Below are 14,149 nucleotides of genomic sequence, written 5' to 3' on the forward strand. Positions count from 1 at the left end.
CCTTGACCTCAGTGGCAGTGGCCATGCTCTTGTCCTCATTGTCTCTGATGGTCGCCATCCGCACCCCACTCCTCGCCCTGACACCCCTCCTAAACTTGTGCACGATTACACCCATGCCAACTGGGATGCCTATCGGGACTCCATACACACCCAGGTCAAACACCATGACCTTACCCTCCAATCTCCTGATGACATCTCCCACACTGCTGCCTTCCTCCACCAGACCTTGTCTGACACCGTCGCCACCCATACCCCTACCAAAGCCATTCACCCTCACCGCCCAGCTTTGACCCCACAGGCAATCATTCTCCTTCGTGAATCACGCCGCCTCTACCTCTCTTTTCTCCACACTTGTGACCGAGACACACTCACCCACCACCAGCAATTACAACAACACATCCACAACATGCTTACTGCGAAGAAGCCTCATGCTTGGCGACAGCCATGGACACAACTCAACGCCACGCTCCCAATAAACTCTTCAAAGTATTGATCTGCTTTCCACTGCCTTACTGGGAACCACCCTGCCTCACAGTACCCTCTCCTCCTTGATGACGTCCCCTTCCTGACAACCCCAGTAAGTCAAACCACTTTGCCTCCCACGTCTTTGATATCTTTTCCATTCCAGATAATCCCCAATTTGATTATTCCCACTTCTCTGACATCATCGAATGTACGGATACCTCTGTTCTTCTGCCTTGCTTCTAGCTTCCAGTACTTGGGCCACCATCTGAACTTAACATTCCCATCAATACACAGGACATCAGCCTCACACTCCACACTAAACACAACACCGCTCCCGGCCATGATCACATTACCTACCACTGTTCCAAACACTGCCCTCCCTCCTTCCCTGCAGTCCTTGCCATCCTCTACAATGTAATCCTTGCCATCGGCTTCTACCCCAACCTGAGGAAAACCTCCCGTATCCTGGTGTTCTCCAAACCCAACAAGCCTCCGTCTGATGCCTTCTTCCTATTGCCCTATATGTCTCACCTCAGTGTTCAGCAAGCTCTTGGAATTCATCCTTACCCGGCGAATCCATCACCACCTCCACCAACACCACCTGCTCCCCAACACCCAATGTGGCTTACGACCTTCCTTCTCTGCCGATGACCAACTCCTATGCTCACTCATTTCCTCTCCTTCCAGCTTAACTCCCATTGCTCCGCCATTTTTGTCTCTCTCGACTTTAAAAAGGCCTACTACTGTGCATGGCATCCCAGTCTCCTGTTTAAAATCTAAACCTATGCCCTTCCTATCAACTATCTCCATCTGATTGCCTCCTTTCTCTCCTGTCGCCCCTCCAACGTTACCATCCATAATGCTGATTCCCACACCTTATACCCCTCTGCAGGCGTGCCTCAAGGCTCTGTCCTCTCCTCTCACCTCTACCTCCTGTGCACGGCAGATATGCCCCTCCAATACACCTCCTGTAGCGTGCCAAATGACACCGCCTTCCTTGCCCTCGCTCCTACCCTTCAACAGTCCCAACGCCTTCTCCAGAATCACCTTGACCTTTTTACCGCATGGTGTAACCAGTGGGTCCTGAAAATCAATCCTTCCAAGACCCAGGCAATCATTGAAGGTCGTACCACTCACTCCTTCCAGCTCCTTGATTTTTCCCTTACCATCTGTGCCCGTGCTGTCCACCTCTCCCCCACCCTCACCTACCTAGGCCTCACCATTGACCGTCACCTTGCCTGGATCCCTCATCTCTACTCTATCCAATCCAAAGCCCACAACCACCTCCAACTCCTTAAACTCCGCTCTGGCCGGACATGGGGTTGAGCCCCTCTACCATCCTCCACACCTACAAATCCTTAATCCATCCCATCCTCTGTTTTGTCAGTCATGCCTGGATATCTGCCCCCCCCCCCCAAAATTCTATAAGTCCCTCCATATCCTCAAGCATCATGCATTCTGCCTTGCCTTCTGTATACGCCTCCCACCGCTCACATGGATCCTCTATGACCTGATTCCTTTCCCCCCACTACTCCTTTTCCTAGAACGTATCTGAGCCCTCTACACCTCCTGCTGCCTTGATCCCCCTCATCCCATGGTTGCTACTCTCCTCTCCAACCGCCGCCTGTTGCCACTCCTTCACTGTTGTGTCCCCCTACCCTTCACCTTTACACCCTTTATCTCCTTTCCCGAGGTGGCTTGCACCAGCTCCCCCTCCCAGATGATGCCCTCTCTCCCTCCATTTCTCCCTCCTATCAACTCTGATCCTCACCTCCCCCTCTCTCCCTCTGTCCTTTTCCCGGGCTCCCTCTGCCCCTCCTTCCATTGTGTTCTTCCCCACCTACCCTCTCTTTGACTACCTTCTCTCCCCCGAGTCCTTTTGCTCTCCCCTCCACTGCCTTCCCTATTCCTTCTCACATCCACCCTGCCCCCTTTTTCTATGTCCTCTTCCCCCATCGGCTTCCCCCCTTTTTTTCCCCTCATAGGTCCAGGTCCACCCCCCGCCCCCATCTGCCGCCGTGACACCTATGGTGCGGTTTTCAGTGAATGTTCAGTGTTGTGCATCCCCTGTCAATGTTGCGAATGGCCACCATACTCTTGTGTTTTTTATCTCGTGCAAACAGAAATCAGACTATCGCCGTGATTTTTTTTTCTTACTGTGCCTGTCTCCTTACCGTGTGTCTTCATCCGCATCGTCAACGCCGTGTTTTTCTATTTTAAATTCCACAACTTTCCGCCGTTTTACAGTTTTTTACAATGGCACCGTTTTATCGCCTGTTTTCTTATTTGTTTCTCTTCTCGTTATGTTTTTTAACTTTTCTGTAGGCTGTAGAGCAGCATATTACGCTGCTGCCAGCCCCCCACCCCCTCGGGGGTGGGGGGAATCGAAATGCAATTTTTAAAAAAAATCTTATATCACTGAGTGTTTTGTTTCTTTGTGCTGATACTCTGTATTATTGTAAGTTATCATTGATGACTTTTGCGGCGATTTATTCAACCTAACTGCAATATTCTATGAATTGTTGGGACGCATCGGAGATGCTCGCAGACGGCGGACGAACTTACCTTAAAACATGAAAAATGTAAGTCGGTGTTGTAAATCATAAAAAGTAGCTCTAAGTGTGTTTCTTTGTTTTTTTGCGGACTTTGAGGGGGTAGGTACACTGACGAGCCAAAGAAACTGGTACAACTGTCTAATATCGTGTAGCAGATATGCAGAGATGGGCAAACTCGTTCATTACTGGGAACTAGTTCACTGGTGGGAATCGTTCATTTTTACTCGTTTACCGTTCATTTGTGCGTGGTAAATGGTTCTTATGAAAAACTGAAAATTAGTAGCATAGGTGACTGAAGATGGAAAGCACCAAGAGCGGGCACTTGCCTCCCCCCTGGAGTGCAGAGATTTTATTAATCACACAATTCTCATCTACTTGTAGAAGTAATTTTTGTGATTCTGCAAAACCTCATGTTTAGCCAGTTGTAGCGTTATGTGGCTAATCGCAGTGAAATACGAGTAATATAAGGAGGCGCACGAAAAACCGTCCCCGAGTACAGACTCCTTGGCAATTACGTACGATTTGTTGACCGCTACGGTCAGAATAGAAAGACATGTAATAATTAGGCAGTAAATACATAACAAATAACCTAATGAAAACAACTACTTCGAAACAACAGATAACGATTGATGGACGACAATGAGCAGTCTCATACTCGGGGCCGATTTTTCGTGCGCCACCCTGTATCACTGAAATAATATAGTAGAAGTTATCATATTCTCTTTACAAAATGTGACACCAGTCGATCGATTATGGAGCGCGGGCTTCATTCGGTTGTAAGTCGGTCAGCTTTCCAAAATAATGAACATGCTGTTTTACCTTGGATTGTCCGCCCGCGGTAGCTGAGTGGTCAGCGTGACAAACTGTCAATCCTAAAGGCCCGGGTTCGATTCCCGGCTGGGTCAGAGATTTTCTCCGCTCAGGGACTGGGTGTTGTGGCGTCAACTCAAAAGACCTGCACGAGGCGAACGGTCTACCCGACGGGAGGCCCTAGCCACACGACATTTCATTTCATACCTTGGATTAAAAAAAGACGGAAAATGGCCACTCGTGTGTGGCGTGCCGACTTCCTTTGCATGTGGGATAGCAAAAAAAACTTGCCTTTTTATAAGTAAGTCTTCAGCTGTTCATCGAAATAGTGAAGTAAGCTGATATGCCCTTTTGTTGCCTGAAGAGATGTATGTATTACATACCACGTAATTTTTATGTAATTTACGTAATTATAAAATACGTTTTTATTACCGGTCGTGGACGCTGAATAGAATACGAAAAGAACCAGAGGTCCAGAGTTCAAAAAAGGTTTGAAACAGATCTAGAATGGGCGTGCGCAGCGAGTGAAACGAACAAAACTCGATACTGAACTAACTAAGCGCAGCATTGGTTGAAATAAAATTTAATAGATGTACTAATGTAAATATTTTCTGTCTACAGACCAATTAAACAATAATTTTATGATCTAGTTTCTCAAAAAAAGGGAACACAAATAGACATTTACCTTCACAGGAATTGCATAAATAATTTTTTAACGATTTGGTAACTTGTCTGCTAGAGTAAGTTATCGTGATGCATCACTCTAGTGTGAAGATGTGACATAGGTATTAAACATGGCCATTTTTACGGTAATATTTTTTCTGCTCGAACTTTGTCATGTTTAGATATAAGTTATAGTATTTGCTGCTGCTGTTTGCCAGATATAGTGCTACTGAATTTCACTTTGTATTACTCTGTTAAACCAGTTTTACTACTGATTTATTTTTCTTGTTGCTGCACATTGGCTCATATTAGTTGTAATGTTGCATTTGCTCTGCTAATTTAGATATACTGCTGCTTGCTTTGCCAATTTGCATTTTTTTTGTCATTGCTGTTTGTGTTAATTGTTTTGTACTGCTGCATTGCCTCGTCCCTTAGGATATATATATCTGAGCTCAGTAGATTTAACTTAGCTTAAGAGGGGGTAGGCTATATAAGAAACTAACTATGAAGAATAGGGAAAGAATGCTTTGAGAAGTTATATGAAAAAAATTTTGGTAAAAATGAGTATTGTACAATGAGAAATATTTATTTTAAAAGAGGATGAATAGAATACAGAAAGCAGGTTTAGATAGGATTTTTTGGGAATAATGATGAACGAAGGGAGATCTCCAAGAAAAAGAAAGTTTTGTTTGCAAAATACTGCAGTAATACAAACCCTGTCCTTTCCTTTTGTGTTATTCCGTTATGTGTTTGTGTACCCTTGTGTATTTGTGTTCTTCCTGTCTTTATGTGTTTAGCTGATATGAGTTATGTTGTAGAATTTTTCTACTAGTATGTTATTTTCTTTGTAAAGATGTTTAGAAATTATTTATTCTGTTCTGTTTTAATGCTCATGTGTGAAATTAATGTTTCGAAAACTATTCTCATTATTTTATATATTTAATTATGTCATAATTCCTGTAACACTGATGTATATGTCTGTTTCTATTCTTTTGTAAAGCCTGTATTACAACAAATGTTCTCTGTATTATTATGTTTTAATAATGTTTTCTGTATCTTTGTAATTGTATTCATGTTATAAAATTGTAATGGACACCAGTTCATCAAGTTAAGTAACTTGTAAGCATTCATTTCACTGCACACGTTTCTGTTGGTCATAGTATATGCACTATGTGTGAGAAGTAGCGACTGTTAGTGTTTGCATGTGTGTTAATAATTCAGCAAGGGACTGGTTAACAGCATTGCTGGTTCTAAGGACAATTCCAAAAAGTTTGTGAGTCCACAAGTGGTGGTTTATGGACTTGCTGTATTGTCCGCAAGACTCTTCGATGGTGATTGTGCACCTGCACAGTCGCAACAGATGGCTGCTGGCCGTCTCTACAAGGACTACAGTGGATCTGAATCTTTGATGGCCCACCAGTACCATTATTTCTACAAGGACTGCAGTGGGTCTGCACCTCTGGTGGCCCACCAATACCATAATCTCTACCTGGACTACAGTGGGTCTGCTCTGTGATGACCTACCTACCAATATTCTTCAAAACTTGGACTGACTCTGCTGTGGGGTTGCTCTGTTGTGGCCCATTACCTGTCTGCATGTCAAGAGTCAGCACTGTCTTTCCGTTGGAAGGACAACACTACTTCTTCAAGACTGCATGGAAATCTACTACTTCCGTGTGCATTTTCTTTTACTGCTCAAACTTTGAAAAAAAAAAAAAGAAAAGACACTGCAATTCTATTGTGATGAATGATCGGGACTGTCTTTATGGACTGTGAGAAAATTTTAGCTTTTGAGCAACATTGTATCAATAAGTGTGTGCATTTGATTTCTTTATTATTGAAATTAAGAAAAAAATTTCAAATCTGTATTGGCCACTGCCCAAAACAATTTGTAAAGTTTTTTGTGGGGAGCATGGGGGCTATGTAAGTAGGCTGCTTAGGTTTTTATATTGGTAACGCCATGTAGCGCTCTGTATGAAAATCACTGGATATACTGTGTGCAGTCTGCGGCTGGTTGGCATTGTTGTAATATTCGCTATTGTAGTGTTGTGCAGTTGGCTGTTAACAGCGCGTAGCGTTGCGCAGTTGGAGGTGAGCCGCCAGCAGTGGTGGATGTGGAGAGAGAGGTGGCGGAGTTTTGAGAGCGAATGATCTGGACGTGTGTGCATAAGAGACAGTAAATTTGTAAGACTGGATGTCATGAACTGCTATATTTATTATGAATTTTGAACACTATTAAGGTAAATACATTGTTTGTTCTCTCTCAAAATCTTTCATTTGTTAACTATGCCTGTCAGTAGTTAGTGCCTTCAGTAGTTTGAATCATTTATTTAGCTGGCAGTAGTGGCGCTCGCTGTATTGCAGTAGTTCGAGTAACGAAGATTTTTGTGAGGTAAGTGATTTGTGAAAGGTATAGGTTAACGTTAGTCAGGGCCATTCTTTTGTAGGGATTATTGAAAGTCAGATTGCGTTGCGCTAAAAATATTGTGTGTCAGTTTAGTGTTGATCAGAATAGGTAAAGAGCGAAATGTCTGAGTACGTTCAGTTCTGGTCAGCTGTTTGAAAATCAAATAATGTAAGAGGTTTATCAGCACAGTAATTCATTAATTTTTCTAAGGGGACGTTTCAACGAGCCCAGGCGAGGCGTAAGGCTTTGTGTGGTGCAATCATCAAGGGTACACGAGAGGGCCTTCGACTCCGAAAGCCCATATCGATGACGTATCGCTGAATGATTCACATGCTGAAACTTGTTGATGGCCCAGCATTGAAACCTACAGTAATTTGCGGAAGGGTTGCACTTGTGTCACGTCGAACAATTCCCTTCAGTCGTCGTTGGTCCCGTTCTTGCAGGATCTTTTTCCGGCAGCAGTGATGTCGGAGATTTGATGTTTTACCGGATTCCGATATTCACGGTATACTCGTGAAATGGTCGTAAGTGAAAATCCCCACTTCATCGCTACCTCGGAGATGCTGTGTCCCATCGCTCTTGCGCCGACTATAACACAATGTTTAAATGTACTTAAATCTTGATCAGCTACCACTATAGCAGCAGTAAACGATCTAACAACTGCGCCAGACACTTGTTTTATAGGCGTTGCCGACTGTAGCGCCGTATTGCGCTGTTTACATATTTCTGTATTTAAATACGCATGCCTTTACCAGCTTCATTGGCACTTCAGTGTTTGGTAAAATCAATACGCTGTGTAAAAGGAATATTGTGGCTGTATGCCAAAGTTTTCTGACTGCGTTATGTACCGGTGCTGGACTCTGTAGCCAGGCGTGGCTCACGCAGTCGCTGTAGCGCGATACCAGTGGTATGTGGTATAGTGGGCAGGGTCCGGTGTCACGTTGGTAAGCGAGCGTGCCTCTGGAGCGCGATACCAGTGGTATGTGGTATAGTGGGCAGGGTCCGGTGTCACGTTGGTAAGCGAGCGTGCCTCTGGAGCGCGATACCAGTGGTATGTGGTATAGTGGGCAGGGTCCGGTGTCACGTTGGTAAGCGAGCGTGCCTCTGGAGCGCGATACCAGTGGTATGTGGTATAGTGGGCAGGGTCCGGTGTCACGTTGGTAAGCGAGCGTGCCTCTGGAGCGCGATACCAGTGGTATGTGGTATAGTGGGCAGGGTCCGGTGTCACGTTGGTAAGCGAGCGTGCCTCTGGAGCGCGATACCAGTGGTATGTGGTATAGTGGGCAGGGTCCGGTGTCACGTTGGTAAGCGAGCGTGCCTCTGGAGCGCGATACCAGTGGTATGTGGTATAGTGGGCAGGGTCCGGTGTCACGTTGGTAAGCGAGCGTGCCTCTGGAGCGCGATACCAGTGGTATGTGGTATAGTGGGCAGGGTCCGGTGTCACGTTGGTAAGCGAGCGTGCCTCTGGAGCGCGATACCAGTGGTATGTGGTATAGTGGGCAGGGTCCGGTGTCACGTTGGTAAGCGAGCGTGCCTCTGGAGCGCGATACCAGTGGTATGTGGCATAGTGGGCAGGGTCCGGTGTCACATTGGTAAGCGAGCGTGCCTCTGGAGCGCGATACCAGTGGTATGTGGCATAGTGGGCAGGGTCCGGTGTCACGTTGGTAAGCGAGCGTGCCTCTGGAGCGCGATACCAGTGGTATGTGGCATAGTGGGCAGGGTCCGGTGTCACGTTGGTAAGCGAGCGTGCCTCTGGAGCGCGATACCAGTGGTATGTGGCATAGTGGGCAGGGTCCGGTGTCACGTTGGTAAGCGAGCGTGCCTCTGGAGCGCGATACCAGTGGTATGTGGTATAGTGGGCAGGGTCCGGTGTCACGTTGGTAAGCGAGCGTGCCTCTGGAGCGCGATACCAGTGGTATGTGGTATAGTGGGCAGGGTCCGGTGTCACGTTGGTAAGCGAGCGTGCCTCTGGAGCGCGATACCAGTGGTATGTGGTATAGTGGGCAGGGTCCGGTGTCACGTTGGTAAGCGAGCGTGCCTCTGGAGCGCGATACCAGTGGTATGTGGTATAGTGGGCAGGGTCCGGTGTCACGTTGGTAAGCGAGCGTGCCTCTGGAGCGCGATACCAGTGGTATGTGGTATAGTGGGCAGGGTCCGGTGTCACGTTGGTAAGCGAGCGTGCCTCTGGAGCGCGATACCAGTGGTATGTGGTATAGTGGGCAGGGTCCGGTGTCACGTTGGTAAGCGAGCGTGCCTCTGGAGCGCGATACCAGTGGTATGTGGTATAGTGGGCAGGGTCCGGTGTCACGTTGGTAAGCGAGCGTGCCTCTGGAGCGCGATACCAGTGGTATGTGGTATAGTGGGCAGGGTCCGGTGTCACGTTGGTAAGCGAGCGTGCCTCTGGAGCGCGATACCAGTGGTATGTGGTATAGTGGGCAGGGTCCGGTGTCACGTTGGTAAGCGAGCGTGCCTCTGGAGCGCGATACCAGTGGTATGTGGTATAGTGGGCAGGGTCCGGTGTCACGTTGGTAAGCGAGCGTGCCTCTGGAGCGCGATACCAGTGGTATGTGGTATAGTGGGCAGGGTCCGGTGTCACGTTGGTAAGCGAGCGTGCCTCTGGAGCGCGATACCAGTGGTATGTGGTATAGTGGGCAGGGTCCGGTGTCACGTTGGTAAGCGAGCGTGCCTCTGGAGCGCGATACCAGTGGTATGTGGTATAGTGGGCAGGGTCCGGTGTCACGTTGGTAAGCGAGCGTGCCTCTGGAGCGCGATACCAGTGGTATGTGGTATAGTGGGCAGGGTCCGGTGTCACGTTGGTAAGCGAGCGTGCCTCTGGAGCGCGATACCAGTGGTATGTGGTATAGTGGGCAGGGTCCGGTGTCACGTTGGTAAGCGAGCGTGCCTCTGGAGCGCGATACCAGTGGTATGTGGTATAGTGGGCAGGGTCCGGTGTCACGTTGGTAAGCGAGCGTGCCTCTGGAGCGCGATACCAGTGGTATGTGGTATAGTGGGCAGGGTCCGGTGTCACGTTGGTAAGCGAGCGTGCCTCTGGAGCGCGATACCAGTGGTATGTGGTATAGTGGGCAGGGTCCGGTGTCACGTTGGTAAGCGAGCGTGCCTCTGGAGCGCGATACCAGTGGTATGTGGTATAGTGGGCAGGGTCCGGTGTCACGTTGGTAAGCGAGCGTGCCTCTGGAGCGCGATACCAGTGGTATGTGGTATAGTGGGCAGGGTCCGGTGTCACGTTGGTAAGCGAGCGTGCCTCTGGAGCGCGATACCAGTGGTATGTGGTATAGTGGGCAGGGTCCGGTGTCACGTTGGTAAGCGAGCGTGCCTCTGGAGCGCGATACCAGTGGTATGTGGTATAGTGGGCAGGGTCCGGTGTCACGTTGGTAAGCGAGCGTGCCTCTGGAGCGCGATACCAGTGGTATGTGGTATATTGGGCAGGGTCCGGTGTCACGTTGGTAAGCGAGCGTGCCTCTGGAGCGCGATACCAGTGGTATGTGGTATAGTGGGCAGGGTCCGGTGTCACGTTGGTAAGCGAACGTGCCTCTGGAGCGCGATACCAGTGGTATGTGGTATAGTGGGCAGGGTCCGGTGTCACGTTGGTAAGCGAGCGTGCCTCTGGAGCGCGATACCAGTGGTATGTGGTATAGTGGGCAGGGTCCGGTGTCACGTTGGTAAGCGAGCGTGCCTCTGGAGCGCGATACCAGTGGTATGTGGTATAGTGGGCAGGGTCCGGTGTCACGTTGGTAAGCGAGCGTGCCTCTGGAGCGCGATACCAGTGGTATGTGGTATAGTGGGCAGGGTCCGGTGTCACGTTGGTAAGCGAGCGTGCCTCTGGAGCGCGATACCAGTGGTATGTGGTATAGTGGGCAGGGTCCGGTGTCACGTTGGTAAGCGAGCGTGCCTCTGGAGCGCGATACCAGTGGTATGTGGTATAGTGGGCAGGGTCCGGTGTCACGTTGGTAAGCGAGCGTGCCTCTGGAGCGCGATACCAGTGGTATGTGGTATAGTGGGCAGGGTCCGGTGTCACGTTGGTAAGCGAGCGTGCCTCTGGAGCGCGATACCAGTGGTATGTGGTATAGTGGGCAGGGTCCGGTGTCACGTTGGTAAGCGAGCGTGCCTCTGGAGCGCGATACCAGTGGTATGTGGTATAGTGGGCAGGGTCCGGTGTCACGTTGGTAAGCGAGCGTGCCTCTGGAGCGCGATACCAGTGGTATGTGGTATAGTGGGCAGGGTCCGGTGTCACGTTGGTAAGCGAGCGTGCCTCTGGAGCGCGATACCAGTGGTATGTGGTATAGTGGGCAGGGTCCGGTGTCACGTTGGTAAGCGAGCGTGCCTCTGGAGCGCGATACCAGTGGTATGTGGTATAGTGGGCAGGGTCCGGTGTCACGTTGGTAAGCGAGCGTGCCTCTGGAGCGCGATACCAGTGGTATGTGGTATAGTGGGCAGGGTCCGGTGTCACGTTGGTAAGCGAGCGTGCCTCTGGAGCGCGATACCAGTGGTATGTGGTATAGTGGGCAGGGTCCGGTGTCACGTTGGTAAGCGAGCGTGCCTCTGGAGCGCGATACCAGTGGTATGTGGTATAGTGGGCAGGGTCCGGTGTCACGTTGGTAAGCGAGCGTGCCTCTGGAGCGCGATACCAGTGGTATGTGGTATAGTGGGCAGGGTCCGGTGTCACGTTGGTAAGCGAGCGTGCCTCTGGAGCGCGATACCAGTGGTATGTGGTATAGTGGGCAGGGTCCGGTGTCACGTTGGTAAGCGAGCGTGCCTCTGGAGCGCGATACCAGTGGTATGTGGTATAGTGGGCAGGGTCCGGTGTCACGTTGGTAAGCGAGCGTGCCTCTGGAGCGCGATACCAGTGGTATGTGGTATAGTGGGCAGGGTCCGGTGTCACGTTGGTAAGCGAGCGTGCCTCTGGAGCGCGATACCAGTGGTATGTGGTATAGTGGGCAGGGTCCGGTGTCACGTTGGTAAGCGAGCGTGCCTCTGGAGCGCGATACCAGTGGTATGTGGTATAGTGGGCAGGGTCCGGTGTCACGTTGGTAAGCGAGCGTGCCTCTGGAGCGCGAGCTGCTTGTCCGGTGTGTTTATGACGAAACAGTATTCACGCGCCTGAGAAACGTTAGAAAATGCATCTGGCTCGATCTGTAATACTCAGAAGTTTCTTGTTACCGTTCCATATGCAAAGCACGTAATTCATTTGAACTACGTTTTGTGATATAAGGATACGACTGGAAACTGCACATTGATAAGATGGTTACGCATAGTCACTTTAAGATACTTAAGTCCCGTACCGTGATTGCTGCAACAAAATAAATGGCAGTTTCGCCCTAATTTGAGTGAAGCATTACTTTTTTAATTTAATCGTATGGCTAGGGCCCCCCGTCGGGTAGACCGTTCGCCGGGTGCCGATCTTTTAATTTGACGCCACTTCGGCGACCTGCAGTCGATGAGGATGATGATGAGGACAGGACAACACCCAGTCCCCGGGCGGAGAAAATTCCCCGACCCAGCCGGGAATCGAACCCGAGCCCCGAGGATTGACAATCCGTCACGCTGAATGGTCAATTCAGCTACCGGGGGTGGACGAAGCATTACTGAATGCGATCGCTAATTGGACTTACTTGCATGGTATCGTGAGCAGAACTTCGCAGTATTTGTATCTTAATATGCGATTTCTGCTTAGTTTGAAATCTCTATTAGGAGTACCTTTACTGGGGCAGGATTTGACTATACTGGTGTCTCACGTAGCAAGGATTTCCACGAAAATGTATAACGTAGCGGGCGCCCTTGATAAAATATGGATCTCCGTTAAGCACTCCTGCTACAGTGACAGATAAGACGGCCAAATCTACCGGGAAGTGTTAACTGAAATTTCTAATGAGGCTGGTAGACTTGTGTTTAGGACCTACTCAAAACTACGTCTGTTTTGGTTCCGCTTCTTCAATCACACAACGGAGTCAGGTTGCGTGAGAAACCAGAAATATTTTCCTTTATCTAATGAAGGCTATTAGCATTAGCTTGCATGCTACGACTGATATGGTCGATTGTGCACAATGGTTTCAGGTAAGCTCTGAGTAGTCTAACACTGGACTTACTTTAACCATTAGGCAAGTGCGTAACCGTTTATTTAATGCTGGATTTAATATTCTAACTTCACATTTCAATAAGTCTTTGCCAAGTTGGGATACAGTGAGTGTTTCATGAAGCGAACTGATCTTCCTGTATACTGCGGTTAGTACAGAAACGCGCTTGCGCAGATCATAACAACGAGCTGGCACGTAGCCGAACAGCTGAGCGCCGTATTACGTCAGAGTGATGGCCGCAGCTTGCTGCTCCAAATGGTACGGGAGCCGGCGCATATTCGAACCTGTAGCTCAGCGTGTTCGGTCAGAGAGCTGGATGGCCTCTGTAATAAAATACTGCGTCGAAGGATCAACCACCGAACTTGAACAGGATGTCTTGCGACGTCCGCAACGACCAAACTCGACGATCACCAACAAAATAAAAAAAAAAGAAACCTCAGCGCGCGGCCGACAACGTGGCATCACTCACCGTACCAGCTAAGTTTTTCCAGTTGTAACTTCGTTAATATTTCCTATTACGAGGATGGGAAGACGTTTACCAGACAGTCGGTAAATGATTCTACGGCGTAAAATCTTTGGTGACACGCTTATGGTCCGATCGCCTCTAAGCTGACGAGAGTAAACTTATCTTTTTTAGTTTCTTGTTTTATAAACAATTTTCCTTACTACCAGATAATAATCAGCAATTTTGAACCTAAATGGGATTGAATTGCTGCCCCAATGCGCGAAATTTGAGTGTAAATTAACATTCATGGCTTTGCTTTAAAAGTAGGGTTCTAACTCAACTCGTTTAAATGTTAGGAGTTGCATAGAAGTTAGCTGTGTTAGTGAACCATTTCATCTTCGTGTAAGTAACATTGGTTGACTTCAACAGTAATGGCAGTTGGTAATGTGGAACGCTTGTATTACACTCTTTGTACGCATACATAAGAATTTCCTCGTGGCAACATAAATAATTGACTGACAGAATATCTCATAATACTTGTTAAGAAATAGAACTGCACTATGCGTGAAGCATTGTAGGAAGAAATGAAAAATTCGAGTACTGGTAACAGCTGTTACTTGCAAGTGCGAGATTTTGTGTCACAAGATATCCAACGGTACTAGTGACATTGAGTGAGATGGCAAATAACTTAATCTGCATTTTTTGGTGTTCA

At 48.5% G+C, this 14,149-nt stretch overlaps 1 protein-coding gene across 1 annotated transcript in view; it reads right to left on the reverse strand.

Moving 5' to 3' along the window:
• Positions 1-7,777: 7,777 nt before the first annotated feature.
• LOC126482227 (uncharacterized) overlaps positions 7,778-14,149 on the reverse strand; it is a 70,612-nt gene continuing 64,240 nt past the window's right edge. Inside the window, exon 2 of the mRNA XM_050106205.1 lies at positions 7,778-11,892. Within this exon, the coding sequence (XP_049962162.1) occupies positions 7,778-11,892 (4,115 nt within the window). The remainder of the gene's footprint in view (positions 11,893-14,149) is intronic.

This window comes from Schistocerca serialis, chromosome 5 (assembly GCF_023864345.2).
Source record: "Schistocerca serialis cubense isolate TAMUIC-IGC-003099 chromosome 5, iqSchSeri2.2, whole genome shotgun sequence".
Classification (NCBI taxonomy): domain Eukaryota; kingdom Metazoa; phylum Arthropoda; class Insecta; order Orthoptera; family Acrididae; genus Schistocerca; species Schistocerca serialis.